This window comes from Bos mutus, chromosome 9 (genome assembly GCF_027580195.1).
Source record: "Bos mutus isolate GX-2022 chromosome 9, NWIPB_WYAK_1.1, whole genome shotgun sequence".
Lineage (NCBI taxonomy): Eukaryota > Metazoa > Chordata > Mammalia > Artiodactyla > Bovidae > Bos > Bos mutus.
Genome location: NC_091625.1, coordinates 60487451 through 60507739, shown reverse-complemented (window position 1 = coordinate 60507739; position 20289 = coordinate 60487451). Strand labels below are relative to the sequence as shown.

The following is a 20289-nucleotide window of genomic DNA, read 5'->3' as shown; positions in this document are numbered from 1 at the left end:
TAGTAATTAAAATGGAAAAAAGATAAAATGCCCAGGGTCCTTTGGGGCTATTTTGAAGTGGTTCTTGGTGGAGGCGTGGCTGGCTAAATGTGCTGGAGTAGATTCATTGGAGCAAACCAGTTGCTTTTGCCTGCTTTGTCACAGCAGGTACTGGTACAGTGAACAGTGCCCCAGGGGTCCTCACAGACAAAATCAGGGCAGTGCAAAAGTTCCTTTTGGGTGAAGATCTGGGAAAAGCAGGTAAGGATTGCCTAACTATGCATTATTTATCCATCCCTCTCTCTTCAGACTGATGGTACTGGTAGGTTACAGTCTAGGCTTGGGGCTCTGAAGTTACTGAGGAAATTGCCATTTCTCCCAGTTTCTGCATGGGAAGGAAGCCCTGATCTAAACAATTACTTGGTAGATAACAAACTGAAATAATGAACTGGGGTTGTATAGTTCTGGGCCTGTCTGCCATAAAGCTTGTCTTTTCCCCTTTCTTTCAGTCCTCAGCCTAGCCAAGCCCTCAGCTGGCCCTTAGCCCTTCTTCAGTGCATACTGTCACTCAGAACCCTTACTACCGGGTAAATGGGTTCACAAGCCAAAGTAAAGAAGCAACTAAGAGATACCACTGAATCACAAGAAAACAAACTGGATTACATAAGACCATAAAGATCTAAGATAAAGCCAATAAACACTAAAAGGAAAAAAAGATTTTGGCAGTGTGGTGTAAGAAATAACCAAGTAGAAATATAAAAAACATTTAAAATAAAGGTAAAATGGAATGAAAATAGAGTGGATACAGATGCATCTCTACAAACAAAGCTAGTGGAGGTGATGGAATTTCAGTTGAGCTATTTCAAATCCTCTGAAAGAGCTGTACTCAATATGCCAGCAAATTTGAAAAACTCAGCAGTGGCCAGAGGACTGGAAAAGGTCAGTTTTCATTCCAATCCCAAAGAAAGGCAATGCCAAAGAATGTTCAAACTACTGCACAATTGTACTCATCTCACATGCTACCAAAGTAATGCTCAAAATTCTCCAAGCCAAGTTGCAACAGTATGTGAACCGTGAACTTTCAGATGTTCAAGCTGGATTTAGGAAAGGCAGAGGAACCAGAGATCAAATTGCCAACATCCGATGGATCATTGGAAAAGCAAGAGAGTTCCAGAAAAAGATCTACTTCTGCTTTATTGACTATGCCAAAGCCTTTGAGTGTGTGGATCACAACAAACTGGAAAATTCTTCAAGAGATGGGAATACCAGACCACCTGACCTGCCTCCTGAGAAATCTGTATGTGGGTCAAGAGGCAGCAGAACTGGACATGAAACAACAGACTGGTTCCAAATCAGGAAAGGAGTACATCAAGGCTGTATACAGTTGTCCTGCTTATTTAACTTGTATGCAGAGTACATCATGTGAAATGCCGGGCTGGATGAAGCACAAGCTGGAATCAAGATTGCTGGGAGAAATATCAATAACCTCAGATACGCAGATGATACCACCCTTATGGCAGAAAGCAAAGAAGAACTAAAGAGCCTCTTGATGAAAATGAAAGAGGAGAGTGAAGAAGTTGGCTTAAAACTCAACATTCAGAAAACTAAGATCATGGCATCTGGTCCCATCACTTCATGGGAAATAGATGGGGAAACAGTGGAAACAGTGAGAGACTTTATTTTCTTGGGCTCCAAAATCATTGCAAATGGTGACTGCAGCCATGAAATTAAAAGACTTGCTCCTTGGAAGAAAAGCTATGACAAACCTAGACAGCATATTAAAAAGCAGAAACATTGCTTTGCCAACAAAGGTCTGTCTAGTCAAAGCTATGGTTTTTCCAGTAGCCATGTATGGACATGAGAGTTGGTCTATAAAGAAAGTGGAGTGCCGAAGAATTGATGCTTTTGAACTGTGGTGTTGGAGAAGACTCTTGAGAGTCCCTTGGACAACAAGGGGATCAAATCACTAGATCCTAAAGGAAATCAGTCCTGAATACTCATTGGAAGGACTGATGCTGAAGCTGAAACTCCAATACTCTGGCCACCTGATGTGAAGAACTGACTCATTTGAAGAGACCCTGATGCTGGGATCATGGCAGGTGGTCCCATCACTTCATGGGAAATAGATGGGGAAACAGTGGAAACAGTGTCAGACTTTATTTTTGGGGGGCTCCAAAATCACGGCAGATGGTGACTGCAGCCATGAAATTAAAAGATGCTTACTCCTTGGAAGAAAAGTTATGACCAACCTAGATAGCATATTGAAAAGCAGAGACATTACTTTGCCAACAAAAGTCTGTCTAGTCAAGGCTATGGTTTTTCCATTGGTCATATATGGATGTGAGAGTTGGACTGTGAAGAAAGCTGAGTGCCGGAGAATTGATGCTTTTGAACTGTGGTGTTGGAAAAGACTCTTGAGAGTCCCTTGGACTGCAAGGAGATCCAACCAGTCCATTCTGAAGGAGATCAGCTCTGGGATTTCTTTGGAAGGAATGATGCTAAAGCTGAAACCAGTACTTTGGCCACCTCATGCGAAGAGTTGACTCATTGGAAAAGACTCTGATGCTGGGAGGGATTGGGGACAGAAGGAGAAGGGAGATGGCTGGATGGCATCACTGACTCGATGGACGTGAGTCTGAGTGAACTCCGGGAGTTGGTGATGGACAGGGAGGCCTGGCGTCTGCGATTCATGGGGTCGCAGAGTCAGACACGACTGAGTGATTGAACTGAACTGAACTGATGCTGGGAAAGATTGAAGGTGGGAGGAGAAGGGGATGACTGAGGATGAGATGGTTGGATGGCATCACCGAGTTGATGGACATGAGTTTGAGCAGACTCTGGGAGTTGGTGATGGACTGGGAAGCCTGGCGTGCTGCAGTCAATGGGGTTGCAGAGTCGGACACGACTGATCGACTGAACTGATGATATGAATCTAGAAGTGGGATGAAGGACATAAGTAGATGTCCCAGCATTCAAGTAACACACAAGGTCAGAAGAAGAAAAGTTAAAGATTGAGACACCATAGGGTGCCCGATGGCAAAAAGTACCCCATATCTAGACACGTACTGAAATTAGGAATATTAAAGATAATAAGAAAAATCTAAAGACTTTTAGATAGTAGATCATTGTGCGAAGAACAGGAATCATACTGACCTTACTCTTTTGAAGGGCAATGCTTGCTGTAAGAAAACTATTTTTAAAGTATTAGAGCTAAAAAAAAATTTTTTTTTTCTCTAAACCTCTTATAGTTTTCTTTATTCGGATTAGACATTTCATTTATAGCAGTTGTTAATTTATATTGTTATTCACATGTGAAAGTTCAGTAAGATTTATCACTCAAAGATCCACATTGTAAACATTTTTGAAGAGAGTACTCCATAAAAAAAAAAAGAAGTGCAGAAAATGTTTCAAGAGCTAGGGGTTGAGTGAATTACCTGATATCTTGGTGATGTGTGTCTAGGCAGACCTCAGGGATATTGCAGGTTTGGTTCCAAACCACTGCAATAAAGCAAGTCATGAGTCTTAAGGGGATCTCGCTTCTGCCCACAGGAGTTTATATCACCAGGTGTGAACAAAATGACATTGTGATTACTGGAGACCATTGAGAGCACAAAAGCGGAGGCTATGAACCTGTGCCTCTTTCTCTACCCTGAGATGTTTATTCTCGCTAACCTTTCTGTTCCCTTCTGTTTCATACCTGAGTGTGTTTTAAACCTACTAATGACTCCACAGATTCAGCAAAACTTTTGGTGTAAAAGTAGGACTTTTAGAAAAATAAACAAAACCAAACTTGTCTTCTATGACAGTGAATCCTCAGCCTCTGGTATGCTAATTTTTGCTGAACCCTCGGGTGAGTTTTGATGAAGCTCAACCCAGTGGTGCTCCTGTGTTTCCCACAGCTGTGCAGTGCCAACATTACTGACCTCATCAGAACATTTCAGTTACTTCTTGAGGTTTGTAGAGTTATTTGTTCTGTGCCTGTCTTAAAGATAATTCACTTAGTTGCTCAAAGTCTTAAAGAGTAAAGATTAGATTGATTCATATGCTGAAGACTTTTTAAAAAATCAGATGTATGGTTGCATTTATTTATTTATTTTTTCTTTCTAGCTTGAACATTTATTTTTTTGAGTAGGTAACACATTTAGAGAATTCCGTGTAAAAGTATTCATCTCACCTCTTCCTCATCATGTTACCTTCCCTTGAGGCACCTAATGTTAGGTCTTATTTTATATACCCTTATAAACATATGAATTTAGTATTTGGATTCTGGTAAAATGCATTTAAGGTTTTAAATTCATTACTGTGCAGGTGAACTTTAGGAGTAAATGTCAAGGGCTTTCTTGGACAATATACCCAAAACTATGCAAATACACATATTAATACATTGTGTGATTTCACCTCTAGTTAATTCTGTCAGTTTGTACTTGAGGCTAGTGTGCCAGGGTAGTGGAAATTTAACCTCCCCACCTCAACCTGTCTACCTGTCATTATCATCCTTTCTTTAAAACTAAATATATGGGCAGATGATACTTAGGAATGATTTTATGTACTTTCTATATATTATATGGAAAAGACCAGGCTTAGAAGTTTGCCTCAGAGCTGTGACTTGAAGCCATTCTTGTGTTCTAGTGACACCACTGCTCTCAACTCCTCTAAGGTGACAGTAAGATTATGTACTCGAGATGTGACGAACGGAAGATTCTGCAGGGCTGGGAGTTAGAAGATCTGGTCTCTGTTTGCCTTGGGCAAATCATTTGACCTCGCTGAATTCAAACACTTTATAAAACTTTGAGATGGGTTTCTAAGGTTTTCAGATTCTCTACTGGAAAAAATAAATTTTTTCCTGAGCTGCCTGTTTCAGCCTAATAGAATATTGCTAGAACACATAATCTACAGACAGGCACAGCCCCCTCTTGGTGGTCTGAAAATGTTTAATTTCCTTTTGAGCTCTTTCTCCTTTCAGCCTGACATGATTTGCAAGAACACTTGGGGTTTGATTGTCACTCTATTATTACTTGTTCCCATTTGGTGAGGCCAGACTTGCCCCAGGCAGCTCTTGATGAAATTGGACATGACCCATTGATCTGTGACATCGATTCACAGAGCAATCAATTGACTGAAAGAAATGCACTGAAATTCAAATCACTGTAATCACCCACAAATGAAAAAGGAAAATTCTCATTTGTTTCACTTTTCATTTCCAAATATGGTACACTAGGAGGGGCTCCAGCCTCATGCCAATTAGGAAAAAACAAGAAAATTTGAAAGCACCAAAGGACATCTTGACCTCAGGGGAGGACTAGGTTAGACTCCATTGATCAAAATTACTGAGCTTATTCTGAACTGGTCCCCACAGCCAGCAGGTCAGAGCCTTTATATCTGCAACCAGCAGCAGTTCCACTAATTAGCCACACATGGTCCAACTTGAAGGTTCTTGTAGCCCAGTCATTTTTTTATCTACTCCTAAGGTAAGTGGTAAATATATAGTATCTCTTTTGTTTGTGAGAAATACAGGAAATTCCTGTGGGGATACAAAGGTAATATTTGAAGTAAAACTCAGAAAAGGAGCACCAGCTTCTTTATATTTTATTTGATAATGAAAGAAAATTCAAGATTATTACTTGGACCTGAGGAAACAAATATTTGTCTAAAGGATCTCACTCTTGCATGCTAATATGCATGATTGCTTTTATGTTTCATGTATTTCCTATTTCCAGTTTTCTTGCTATTTAAAAATTATAATTTCTATATTTTAAAGAGATAGTGGCAAGAAGAACATTAAATAGTTTAGGATTTCTAAATCGAGAATAAGTTAATAAAATGAGTTAGCTTTTTCACTTTCAGGTTTTTATATAAAATAGAAGCTCTAGATTTTTTTTTAAGTGCTAAAGGAGTTAGTTTTTAATAAAGAATAATGGCCAGATATTATTAAAGGAATAATTATGGGAAAGGACTGAAACTCTTTATGAGAGGATAGAACTTAGTAAATTATTGTTTCAGTTAGTGAGGCAATAGTACAAAATTTTATAATCTAACTTTTATTTGCAAGTGGTAGATATGACTACATTTTGAATTTTTGAATTTTGAACAAGTGATGAAGTAAAATACTGGAGAAGGAAGTGGCAACCCACTCCAGGGTTCTTGCCTGGAGAATCCCAGGGATGGGGGAGCCTAGTGGGCTGCCGTCTATGGGGTTACACAGAGTCGGACACGACTGAAGCAGCTTAACAGCGGCAGCGTGGAGTAAAATAGAAAAGACTCAATACCTCTGCTAGATTCTGACAGGTACCTACTGCTTTTAAATTTTATTTTAAAAGGTGTTTATGCATATGTATGTACATACAGGTATGCATTTATATAAATGTGTGTACTAGTGGAGAATCAGTCGTGCTTCCTTAGAAGTGTGTCCTTTATCTTTTTGCCTCTGCCTTCACGCTCTTCCTTCCACCCTCATGTTCTCCTACAGACCTCCAGTAACCTATATGAACTTCCTCATGTGTGCCTTCTGGGTCTTCTCTCCACACTTAGTCACATATATATACATCTCATATACATATATGTACATATATATGTTTATAGGACTTTATTCAGTGAGCTACAGATGAGTGAATTTGGAAAGAATTGACATCTTTATAAATGTTTAGTTTTCTAATCCCTGAGCATGATCTAGCCCCCCATTAAATTGATTTAAATAGTGGTATTTGATATTGTCAACTGTTCTTTCCTTGAAACTCTGTCCTGCTTTGGTTTCAGTGACTTCACCCTTATAGTTTTCCCCCTCTTTCTCATTGGCCATTTCTCATTTTCATTTGTAGACTTTTTTTACCATGCTGTTTCTCAGGGTTCTGCCATTGGCTTATTTTTCCTTTTTGTCCCTAGGTGATCTCAACCTATTCAATAATTATTTACAAATGCTTATTTATCTGTGGTTTGCATCTTTTGTTGTTATTCTCTAGACCCAAATACCTTCTGGACATCTCCACTTTTGCTATTCAGTTTTGTTGGGTAAAATCTAATTTTTTCCCTAGTTATAATTTCTGGTATTGATGTACTTAAAAAGCCTCCTTCTATTTCAACATTATAGGACATTCTCTTTAATTTTACTTCAATACTTCTATGGTTTAATTGTTTTACATTTAATACTTTATTCCATCTGGAATTTACTTTTGTGTTTGGAGATAAGTAGGGGAAATATAACAATTCTGTGGGTTTTTTTCCTCTTATATTTTTTATTTGATATTCATAACTTTTTCACTGTCCATTTTATATGTTACTGGGAATTCCTGGTGACTAAGTACTGTGAAGCCTGAATGAAGTATGTATTTATTGTTCATTGTTGAATTCCTTGCTATCTAGCACAATGCCTATATGATAAATTATAGTACACATTATTGAATAAATGAATTGTGGAAGGAGAGGATTGTTTCATTATTAGTTTAACTTAACACTTACCTGTTTTTCCTCTGTTTCTTTCATATCTGGAAGTCATCCACATTAGAAGCCTGTAAACCCTCAAGTATTTTAACCTCATTGAACCTTGAAAGATGTCTTGTTTTTTTCAAGGTGAACCCAATGACCCATTCATGTCAGCTATGCTTTGATTCTTTCACAGCTCCCAAGCTTGCTAGCATAGCAGTTATATTCACTTTTCTTCTAAGTAAGCAGAGCTTCCATGAAAATCTTCTGTTCAGATATGGCTTTGTAGATCTAATCATATGTCATTGCTGGTACTGCTTCTGAGCCTGCTTAATCTTTACTGCTACCCTGTGCCAGTTCCTGAGGGTTTATTTGGCTGAGTTCTATTCTCTCTACTTGTATTTTCAGTCTTGCAGTAGGAGCCATCGATAATATATAATGAGGATTACTTGGTTTTAATGTTGATGATTTTTCCAGTGATAGAGTCAAGGAGCTGAGTTTTTAAAAAGAAAAGACAATTCAGTTCACTCTTATTTATTGATGCCTTCATATGTCAAGATCAAAATGAAATAGCATCTCTGCCTGTAAAAAGAGTAGCTTTTCAGAAACGAGAACATAGGACAACTATCACAAAGCTCATTTTAGGCACGGTACCAAGTGAGTAATACAAGCACTAGTGTTGTATGAATTCAGACATGGGAAAATCCCTCTGACTTGAGATGGCTGGGGAAGACTTCCTAAAGAAGTTGAGACTTCTTTAAGACCCTGTAGGATGTATGGTAAATATGGCATCTCATATGTTAGAAAAATAAGCAAAATTATGGAATAGAATGTACTGTACAAATATGATGGCCAATGAGTATACTAGAATGACAGTCAACTTTGTGTAGGAGAGAAGAGGATAGGAAGGAATTGGGTTGGACTGGGGAGGGTCTTTAGTATTTTTTCCAAAACCTATTCCTTAGAAATATTTCAGCAAGCATGAACCATAAGTATTAGGGCTGGAAAATCCTTCATAGTTTTATTGACATGAAGAGAGGACCTGCTGTATTGATCGTGTTTTTATATATTATACCTGGATTCTATTAATCTTAGTGTTTTCTGTATGTTTCAGACATTAGTCTCTTACCATGGGGGATTGGAATTTATTGGGTGGCATCTTAGAGGACGTTCACTCCCACTCAACCATGGTGGGGAAAATCTGGCTGACCATCCTCTTCATTTTCCGAATGCTGATACTTGGTGTGGCTGCTGAAGATGTCTGGGATGATGAACAGTCAGCATTTGCCTGCAACACCCAGCAGCCAGGTTGCAACACTGTGTGTTATGATACTGCTTTCCCTATCTCCTTGATCAGGTTCTGGGTTTTACAGATCATTTTTGTGTCTTCTCCCTCTCTAGTATATATGGGCCATGCACTGTATAGACTCAGGGCCTTTGAAAAGGAAAGGCAGAGGAAGAAGTCACAGCTTAGAGCCCAGATGGAGAATCCAGAGCTTGAACTGGAGGATCAGCAAAGGATGGATAGAGAACTGAGGAAATTAGAGGAGCAGAAGAGGATCCAAAAAGTCCCATTGAAAGGATGTCTGCTGCGTACTTATGTCTTACATGTCTTGACCAGATCTGTGCTGGAAGTAGGGTTCATGGTAGGCCAATATATTCTCTATGGGTTTCAAATGCACCCTCTTTACAAATGTACTCAACCTCCTTGCCCCAATGCAGTGGATTGCTTTGTGTCCAGGCCCACAGAGAAGACCATTTTCATGCTCTTTATGCATAGCATTGCAGCCATCTCTTTGTTTCTCAACATACTGGAAATATTTCATCTGGGCATCAAGAAAATCATGAGGGCACTTTATGACAAATCAAGCAGTGAGGGCATTGAGGATGAAAGGAGACTTCCGTTCCATTTGAAAAAATATTCGGTGACCCAGGAGTGTATGACTTGCTCTCCCTTCCCTGAAAAAATCTCCCTACTTCAAGCCAACAATCAACAGCAAGTAATCCGAGTCAATGTGCCGAATTCTAAAACCACATGGCATATCCCACAGGCCAGGCAACTTGATGTAGACCCTTGCTATAGTAAAAAAGACTGGGCTGAGAAGAATCAGCACAACGGACAGCTCCATGTCCACAGCCCATGTCCCTGGGACGACAGTGCTAGAATTCAGCACCCAGGACAGCAGCCAGACCATTCTTTATTTGGCTTGCAGAATATAAGACCTCACTCCTGGCTAGGTACAAAGATGGCTCCTAGGCATTGTCCATCACATACAACAGGACCCTGGGAGCAGTCCCAGGACCTACAACCCTCAGGGGAACCTCTTGCAGACTTGCACAGTCACTGCAGACACAGCGATGGCAGCATGACAGACAGCAGGGTCCAAGAGGCAAGAGACAGATCTTACCCTGGCAGTCGCAAGGCCAGTTTCCTGTCCAGACTGTTTTCTGAAAAGGGACAGCTGTACAGTGACTCAGGAAGCTCCACTTCTCGAAATAGCTCTTGCCAGGGCTTTCCACACCGGGAAAACAGCCCCTCACTTCTGCCTGCAGCCCCTGGGCGAAGAACATCCATGGTAAGTAAGGTCAGACAATCTGACTGATCATGGAAATTTCATAAGAGGTGTCCCCCCTCTGGACTCTTCTTAGCCTTCTCTTCCTTTCTTAGCCTTCTTATCCCTTCTTAGCCTTCTCTTCCCTCCTTCTTTGTGTGTATATGTGTGTGTTGAGAGAGAGAGCGAGGTTAATTTATGGAGTGTTAAATTCATTCAGTACATTCAGTTAAGCTCAATTCATAAAATAAGCTTATTGAAAACTTTCTATCAATTAGTCTTATAAGTGCTGGTATATAAATGAATCACCATCTCTGCCACCAGAGCTCTCTGAGCCTGGATGGGAAATTAGGTAAACATATAAATGGTCAAGTGTAAGTGTGCATGTTAGAGGGTATAGTGGGCAAAAGGGGGAGAGGTCAGTTCTTTACAGACAGGTCAGGAAAAGCTTTATAGTGAAATTACTTTTGAAATGAGTCTTGAGAGATATGAGTTTCTCTAGACCTGGGAGGACTGGGGTACATGGAAGAAGGCTATCTCAGTACAAGGAGAACATGGACAAAAGCTGAGAGGTGTGATAAAGCAGAGCTGTCTGGGGGCCATGTGTGTCTGGAGCACAGGGTAGTAAGGAAAACTTCAGAGATAAAGAAGACTGGAGAAGGGGGCATGGAAGCTTTGCAGGGAGGCAATGGAGAACCCATAGTGCTAGATAATGTGTAACAGAGGAGTGCTTGGAATGGAGTTGCATTTTATAACATAATATGGAAAATATAAATCAGAGGAGGGATCATTTGTAACCTTGAGTTGCCCTTGTCTCACTAAGGAAGGAGGGTGTACTCCACTGTTTTAATAATTCTGGCATTTAAAAGTCATATACAAACATTTGTGACATATTCCACAAAGACTAAAATCAATATTGTATTGATTTTAATTCTGTTCTCTGAAAAGCCACAATGGAATAAACATTCCCTGGCTATCATAGGGCACAATGGATATTTACTGTGGATTCTTCTTGATTCTGAAAAAAGAGTGACTCATGTTTTACCCACTGCTTGCTTCTAAGAACTTTATTTTTCCCATTAAAAAGAAAAATCCCCCATGTTAATAGGGGAATTTCTCAGCTGATTTGCTTTGTTGAGCCCACACACTTGCTTTTTCCTTTGTTTCATTCTTTGTGTTAATAATAATTGAATCCCTCTACCCCAGTTTCATATCTTCTATGAATTTAGAGATATTTTCTTACTGCACTAATGCCATACCTTGAGAAGGAATCATCCTACCTAGACTTTCTCCCAAAATGCTTTTTCTTTTCAAATTTATACTCTTTTCTGGAGGTTGATTATATTTAGGATCATTGTACGGGTGCTTGGAACCCTATGCCAAACTATGGGAGGGTTTTCCACTCTGGCTTGAGTTAGTCATCTGAAGCTTAAAAAAAATCTCCAGCCCAGGACCCATCCAATTCCAATTAAACCAGAAGCTCTGGAGATGGGATGCAGGATCAGTGTTTTTAAAACTCCCTTGGTGATTGCAATATGCCACCAGGGTTGAGATTCACCATCTTAGAGTAATCTTGCCAGTGACCCCTGCTTCTTATCTGCATTTGTGAAGTCAGTATGACAATTTTCATCATTTTCTGTCTCTTGTACCTCCTTCCATGTGAGAGAAGCCTTTGTATTGGCAGAGAACTGAGGGAAGAACGGCAGTGTTTAGTTGAGGCAGATTTCTTCATCTCAGATTATATTTTGGGAGAGACAGGCCATGCTGCAGAACTTGGAGAAAAGACGATGAGGGTGACAGGCCCTCTTTCTATTTTCATCTTCCCCTTTCTTCTTTGTTATGTTTCTAGGAATTATAAATAATGCCTTCGGTCACAGAGCTTTCCTACTAATGGTCACTTTCCCCCAAGCCTCTTTCAGAGTTGACAGGCCACTGCACTCCCCAGATGGTTAGGGAGACTTGGAGATTGAGGTCACAGCTGTCAACTCCAGAGCACTGTGGCTGACACATCATACTTACTGCAAACAGAGGGAGCTTGCATGAGAAATTAGAGCAGTTGGGACTTACCCAGTGGCCAGTGGTTAAGACTCCACCTTCCAGTGCAGGGCAGGGGTTCGATCTCTGTGGGGTGAAAATTCGGTCCCACATGCCTCATGGTGCGGCCAAAAAAAGGAAAGACATTAGTGCATCAAGCAAAGGATTGTTGGCATCCACTTTCAATATATGGACTATAAACAGTTTTTTACACTGTATTAGGTCCCAGAGAACTGAATTTTTCAGGGTCAGTCAGATGCATTCTGATTGTAGCAGTTGGTGTTTCAGAATAAAATGAGTTCAAGTAGAGACCCCAGTTTCTTTGCCACACATTCCCCTTGCAGAGAACTGTCCTGCAAAAGAAATCTACTCTATTTTAAAAGGTCAGGAAAACCACCTGCAAGAGCCATGATTTATACTCCAAGACATTTTCCTTGACATCACCACTGAAATCTCGCAGTTTCTTCAAGTCTAAGCCTGTTAGTTATTGATTAAGTTTCTATCAAGTTTGATTCTTTAAGGATGGAATTCATTAGGCATGGAGAGCAGACTTTTAGTCCTTTTAGCCTGGCCCAGTGAGCATGGGGAGGAAGGCTGGTTGAGTTTTAGGAACCCATGCTCCCCTCTGTAATGGAGAGGGTATGGAATGGCATTCATCAATGAATGCCTTCACTTGTCAGAGGTGCTGTAAAGTAGTCATTCTCATGCCCAATTCTACTTTAAATCTGCAGGGAAGCTTTGAAAAATGGTGTAATAAGAACCTCTGCAGAAAGAGCCTGAGTACCAGTATTTTTAAAGCTCTGCCTTCCCTGGTGGCTCAGAGGTTAAAGCGTCTGCCTCCTATGCGGGAGTCCCTGAGTCAGGAAGATCCCCTGGAGAAGGAAATGGTAACCCACTCCAGTATTCTTGCCTGGAGAATCCCATGGATGGAAAAGCCTTGTAGGCTACAGTCCATGGGGTTGCAAAGAGTCGGACACAACTGAGCGACTTCACCTTCACCTTCACCAGTGATTCCAATATGAACTACCACTGTAGAGTAGGAAGATTTTGGCATTAGGAAGAAGATTGCCCTGTGAACACCTCTGATCTTTTGTGATGTTAAAGTGACGATAAAGAGCACTCTCCTGTAGCTCCACAGTGCTGAGGACCTTTGTACTTCCTAATCCCTCTGCCTGTGTTGCCCCACCTACCCAAGGACCTCAGTGTGACTGATGGTGTGAGCTGTGTGCTAAGGTCCCAGGGAGCACTCTTGGGGCGTGATCATGGAGGGGAGAATTAGAGATGATGAGGTTGAAATGGGCAAGAGCTGATATGTCAGGCTTTATAGGCCATGGAAAGGAATTCGAGCTGGATGGCACAGGAATGGTGGTGGTCTGATACATATATATATTTAATTAATTTACTTATTTTTGGCTGCACTAGGTCTTTGTTGCTGTGTGTGGGCTCTCTCTAGTTGTAGAGAGTGGGGGCTGCTCTCAAGTTGTGGTGTGCAGGCTTCTCGTTGCAGTGGTTTCTCTTGTTGCAGAGCATGGGCTCTTGGGTACGTGGGCTTCAGTAGTTGTAGCACGTGGCCTTTGTTGCTGCAGGGCTTATGGGATCTTAGTTCTCACACCAGGGACTGAACTCATGTCCCCTGCATTGGCAGGTGAATTCTTAACCACTGGACTACCGTGGAAGCCCATGATACATATATTTTTAAAATCACTGTTTCTGATGAGCCTATTGTAGAGATGCTGTAGTCTGAATGTTTGTCTCCCCCAGATTCATATGTTGAAACCTTATCCCCCAGTGCAATGGTGTTTGAAAGTGGGACATTTGGGAGGTGATTAGGTCATAAGGATGGAACCCTTTCGAATGGGATTAGAGCCCTTTTAAAGAGGGCATCAGTTAGTTCCCTAGCCCACCCACCATGTGAGGGTACAATGAAAAGATGACCATCTATGAGCCAGGAAGAAGGCTCACACCAGACGCTGAATCTGCCAGTGCCTTCGTCTTAGAATCCCGAGTCTCCAGAAATATGAGCAATACATTTCTATTCTTCTTTTGTTTTTAAATATTTATCTATTTTTGGCTGCATTAGGCACTCAGGATCTTCCATTGTGCACTTGGGCATTCCAGTTGTGGCCTGCAGGCTCTGTAGTTGCTGCGTGTGAGCTTTGTTGCCCCGAGGAAGGTGGGATCTTAGTTGCCCAACCAGAGATCAAATTAATGTTCCCTGCACTGGAAGGTGGATTATTAATCACTGGACTGCCAGAGAAGTCCCTACATTTCTCCCCAGTTTAGGGTATTTTTTTTAATAGCAGCCCAAATGGCCCAAGACAGGGGATAAGAGTGCAGTCAAGAGACCAGCTCGGAGGCTTGTATAGTGCTCAGGTAAGAGGGGAGTGTGACTCACTCCAGGGGTACTACTATTATTGGTTTGAAAGAAGAGTCTTTTTTCTTAGTTTTCAAATTAAAGTTATACATGTTCATTGAAAAACATTCAATCAATTTGGCAAAACTAATACAATTATGTAAAGTTTAAAAATAAAATAAAATTAGAAAAAAAAAAAAAAGAAAAACATTCAATCAGTATAAAAGGACACCGAGTAAAATGTGAATCTGACTATATGAGGGTTCATCTCTCACTCTCACCTGGACTCAATTCCCATTTCCCTCCACCAAAGGCCATCTCTGTGAACAGCACAGGCTGTGTTCCCCTACCTCCCTCACTGCATTCATAATCTGTCTTAGAGTACAAATATATGTCCACATATATTTGTTATATGTTTTCAAAAATATAAATGTGATCCTGCTGTAGAGATGTCTCTGCCATTTGCTTTTGATTAATTAATGAGATGTCTTGGGAACTCTTCATTTCAGTACCCATGGAGATGCCTCAGTTGGATATGCTTCATGCTTTTCCATGAGATAGGTGAACCATAAGATACTTAATGACGACTTAGCCATTCTAACTTTTTTCTACTGCAAACAATGTTGCAATGAATGTTTCATACATACTTTGATAGGTACCTGCTGCTGCTAAGTCACTTCAGTCGTGTCCGACTCTGTGCAACCCCATAGATGGCAGCCCACCAGGCTCTGCTGTCACTGGGACTCTCCAGGCAAGAACCCTGGAGTGGGTTGCCATTTCCTTCTCCAATCCATGAAAGTGAAAAGTGAAAGTGAAGTCACTCAGTTGTGTCAGACTCTTCTCGACCCCATGGGCTGCAGCCTAACCAGGCTCCTCGGCCTATGGGATTTGCCAGGCAAGAGTACTGGAGTGGGGTGCCATCGCCTTCTCTGTGATAGGTACCTAGAAGTGGAATTATTGGTTTTAACAGGCATGCATATTTTACATTTTGATAGATGCTGCCAATTTTTGCTCAGGAAGGACTATGCCAATTTATCCTCTTTCCAGCACATTAGCACTTTTTATCCACACTCAGACATTATCTATCTCCACACTCAGTCATTATCTATCCCCACCCTCAGTCTGATAAACTAGAAATGTTTCCCTTTGTTTTACTTTAAATTTCCATGATCACTAGTAAAGTTGTTCCTATGTTTATTAGCCATCTGTATTTCTATCATGAATTATCCTTGTCTATTTTTCTGTTGAGATATTTGTTTTTCCTGTGGTTTCTAGGAGCTCTTTTATGGTATTATATTAATGCCTTGTCAATATACACATTGTAAGATTTTCTCCCAGTCTGCTTATTTCTTATCATTGTGTATGGTGTCTTTAAACTTTTAATATTGTACTAAATCTAAAATCTCTGTGACTTCTAGGTTCTTTGCCTCATTTGAGAAGGTCTTTTTTTGACACAGCATTATCAACACGGGTAATTAGATGGATGTTTGGAGGGCTGATTGTTATAATTTATTGAACTTTTTACTAGAGAAGTTTTCTATAATATATCAGTTGCCAAAGAATCTAAAGAAGAGGGAGAAAGTCTCCCATTTTATGGAGTCCCTGATTCTGGTCTAGACACTGACATGGGTTTCCTCATTGTGACCCTGTGATTATTTCCATTTAAGAATAAGGAAGTAGATGACTTGTCCAAGTCATGCAATTAGGATGTGGTAAACCACAGTCTTTGGGACACAGCAGGAACATAAATGAATATTTATTGAATGAGTGAATGAGCTGGAATTTTACCCTAAACTTGTCTGACCCAACCCAAGTTCCTTTTCCCATTGCTGCTTCTTGCTCTCCCTGTGAAAGTGATAGTCATTCAGTTATATCCAACTCTTTGTGAGCCATGGACTGTAGCCCTCCAGGCTCCTCTGTCCATGGAATTCTCCAGGCAAGAATACTGGAGTGGGTAGCCATTCCCTTCTCCAGGGGATCTTCCCGACCCAGGGATCAAACCCAGGTCTCCTGCATTACAGTCAGCCTAAGTGTAGTGTATTTTTAGGATCGATTATTACAAAATGAATCATCTACATTTGGATCCATGTTCCCATTCCACATTATTGCAAAGTCAGGAACTCTGGCTAGTTGTGGAGGGGACAAAGATGGAGATTAGGAAAAGGTTGGCCTTTTAGTTTTAGACCTGGATTTTGGACACAACAAGCACAACTGGAAGAAGAGGAGGAGATGGCAGGTGGGATTCAGATCTTACGCTGCGGCGCTGTCTGGGAACAGAACCTCTTACCTGGACATTCTTCTCTGGGTGATGTGGGGAGGGGACTATCTTCTGTAGAGGGTTTTGTTTGGATTTAGGATATTTGTGACACACACAGAGTCTTGGGTGGGTGGGCAGAACTAGTTTTTACTAGCCCTTCTGAGTCTGTTTTGTTCGTTTTGTTTCAGAACATGCTTCTAGAACTTTCATCTATTATGAAAAAATAATCCATGCCTGGGATCAGAAAAAATGAACCCAGGAGAGAGCTGGCATCTGCGAAATAAAAGTTGTATGTCTGTGAGCTCAAACTGCAGGAGAAACTCAGAACCATCCCCTCCGGAACCCCTGGTCAGGCAGTGGCTGTGCATCAGAAGCTCCCAGCTGGGCCCCCTGACCTCTGGGGTCAGCCTCTCGCTGCCCTACTTGGCCACACTTCCTGAAGCTGATCTGATGCTCTGCGTACACCAGGGAGGCACTCTATTCCATCAGAGAAAATCTAGGGGCCAGAGCTGCCACCTGAAGGGAGGAGAAGTGGGATGTACTACCCTCCCGGCCAGCAGCCGACTCCGCAGCAGCAGCAGTTTGGACCCTTGAACATGGGTCCAGAGCAGCCTGGGAGCTCTGCCCGCAGCCTGGGCTCAGCATACTTCCTGTCTGTACACAGGAGGTGGGAGGGGAGATTCTTGTTTTCTTCCTCTCATCACCTTGGCATTTCTTGGGGATGAAGCAGCTGCATCTTCATACCTACATGCTATGACATAAAATATGGATGACAACGCTGGTGAACACTGGCATTGCATGACTTTATCGTTCTGTTGGACTCATACATCATCAGTGGTGATGCCATGACTGTGGGCCAACAGGTGCTGGTGGGATCTCATTACTGACCTCCAGAGGAGAGACTGGAGTTGGCACCACTTCCTCCTGCACCCCACCCTCCCAGGGGCCCCGAGCCATCCAGCAGAAAGCACTGAACACTTCTTATAGAGCATGCTGTGATTCCACTAACTCTCCAATCTGTGAGGCTGGTTGGTTGAGTTCTGAGAATCATAAAGGTGGGGTGAATTCCCAAGGCAGGAGACACTTAGCTCCTCCATCCTCCGTCTCATGGCCAGACTCTCCTATCTCTGGCCACACACCTTCTAACAAAGGTTTCAGGTTATCAGGAGAATCAATTCGTTCCAAAGGCACAAAATCCGCACTCCTTAGCCTGCACATGGAGCCTTCATGGGCTGGCTCCTGCCTCACGTTCATTCCCTCCCTCCTGGTATCTCCTGTACTCTCTGAGTAAAGCAGATTGCCCTCCCAGTGTGACAGACCAGCCCCCAATCTGTTGAGAGCCTGCACAGAATAGAAAGGTTGAGGAAGGATAAATTTGCTTTCTCTACTTGAGCTGGAATGTCAGTCTTCTCCCTTGGACTGGGACTTACATCATTGACTCTGCAGTTCTCAAAACTATACCACCAACTTCCCTGGGCCTCCAGCTAACAAAAGATGTAGATTGTGAAATTTCTTAGCCTCCATAATTGTATGCATCAATACCAACAAATCATCCAGTCGATCAATCAATCAACCTGTATCTGTCTCTCTAATAAAATCTCCTATTGGTTCTGTCTCTCTGGAGAACACTATCCTGGATAACTGCCTGGGGTGTTGCAGAAGGGAGCTCAGCACTGGTAGGGGCTGGTCTATGCTTTTAGCCCAAATGGCTCCTGAGTCTTCTGTGTTCTGAGTTGGCAGAGGAGGAAATGAGGTGTGGAAATGTGAGTCAGTGTTCGGTCTTTTCTGCAGGGAGTTGGTAAAAGAGCGTGTGAAAACCAGGAGGATGAAAATGATGCCAGGGCCAAGCCCAGTTAGGTACCATTTTCAGGGGCATTCCATATTCCAGGTGCCTAAGTCACATTATCTATAACCTATGAAAGTGAAGTCGCTCAGTCGTGTCAGACTCTTTGCAACCCCATGGACCCTAGCCTACTAGGCTCCTCCGTCCATGGGATTTTCCAGGCAAGAATACTGGAGTGGGTTGCCACTTCCTTCTCCAAACCTATACAACAGCGGTGTAAAGTTGTTGTTTGTCCCCATTTTATAGATCAGAGAAAGCTCAGAGAGATCAAGTAACTTGCCCCATAGCTAAATTCTGGCTGAAGTCCCTGCTTTACAGCTGGAATTCAAACCCAGATCTTGTTGCTCTAAGGCCCATACTCCCCGCACTCTCTCTCTTGCCCATAACCATCAGCAGCCCCTGCACAATGCTTTATTGACACATCTGTTTCCTCGACGAGCCTGTGAGGACTTTAAGTGTAAGGCTGTGCATTTTAAATTTTGGATGGCCAGTATGTAGCCCAGTGGTGGTTGAGCGAACGTATGTTTATGTATAGATGCCAAAGACCAGACACTACCCATCGCTTCCAACTCCCCAGTCTGTTCCTTATTCCCTGGTGTCCTGTCCTTTCTTGTCAACACATTAATTATGAGAGACTCAGAAGCCTACATGGCACTGTTCTCCACCTCTCCTGCACCGCCCCCCCTTTTTTGTAATTTAAATTTTCTTCACTCTCCAAAGCCTTTATAGGGTCATGAACTGTACTACACAAATAGAGATTAAAAAAAAAATAAAACGACACAGAGTAAATGTAATGCTTCCAGTAAATGCTGCTGTATCTCTGACGGTTTCCAGCCATTGCTTTAGGATGAAAGTCAGTGCCTCAGGGGTACACTTATCTTCAAGGGGAGAGAGTGAAAACTAGCCACGAAGAAACAGTCCTGCCTCTTTCTGGTTGAGCAGACCTTCAGCAGCAAGTGGATGTCCAGATATGTAGGAGCAGGGGTGGGGAAGGGGACAGAAGGGATGATGCTCTTGATTCAAATGAAAGGAAAGACACTTTCATAGTGGGATGTGGGAAGTGCAGCTTTCTCCATCTCTCTGGACCTTGATTCCCTGATACCAGGAAGTATGATATTTATTTATGCCAGGAAAACAGAGGTGCTCAGTGCAGAGAATTGGAAGCCCATTCCACTCTGGACACCATCACAAGCTTATGGGAGACATGGAGTACGGTCATGGTAATGCATCCTAACTGAGGGGCTGGGGTGATGAGCTGCAGAAGAGTGAAAAGTTCTAGAACTATTTCCAAGAACAGCTCAGTTTTTTCCAAACAACATGCACTAGACCTGCTGACAGGGAGAAGGCAGACTGAGACTCCTCATTGTGCTCTAGAAGTAGATTCTATTCACACCTAAGGTGCACATTCAAAGTAGGGGAGAGAGGGACTTCCCTGGTGGTCTAGTGGCTAGGACTCCATGTTCCCAATGCAGGAGGCTGGAGTTCGACCCCTGGTCAGAAAAGTAGATCCCACATATCACAATTAAAAAAAATGACCCTGTATGTCACAACTAGAAGGGTCCTTCTTGCCACAAGAACAGATGCAGCCAGATTAATTAATTAAAAAAAAATAAAGTAGGAAAGAGAATGACTGCTGCCCATCTGGGGCTGGGTGGTGTTTGAATGCTTCCCTTCTGCAGGATGTAAGAGCCTCAGTGGTCATTCCCTGCCACAAGCACTAAAGTCAGGTGGAAAGTGCAAATAACCGTTGGTTCTAAACGAACAGGTTTTCCTACAGAGAATTTTGGAAGCATGACCCACCCTTTCCCCAGAATGGACTGAATAACTTCATGCCTTCAGGCAAAGGACTCTCTTC

General features: G+C 42.0%; 1 protein-coding gene across 1 annotated transcript; it reads left to right on the top strand.

The window, feature by feature from the left end:
* The first annotated feature begins 71 nt into the window (after positions 1-71).
* GJA10 (gap junction protein alpha 10) lies at positions 72-18206 on the top strand. The gene is made up of 2 exons (XM_070376593.1): positions 72-9971; positions 16780-18206. Exons 1-2 carry the CDS (start codon positions 8526-8528, stop codon positions 16816-16818), a joined length of 1485 nt encoding a protein of 494 aa, XP_070232694.1. The 5' UTR covers positions 72-8525; the 3' UTR covers positions 16819-18206.
* Positions 18207-20289: the final 2083 nt, after the last annotated feature.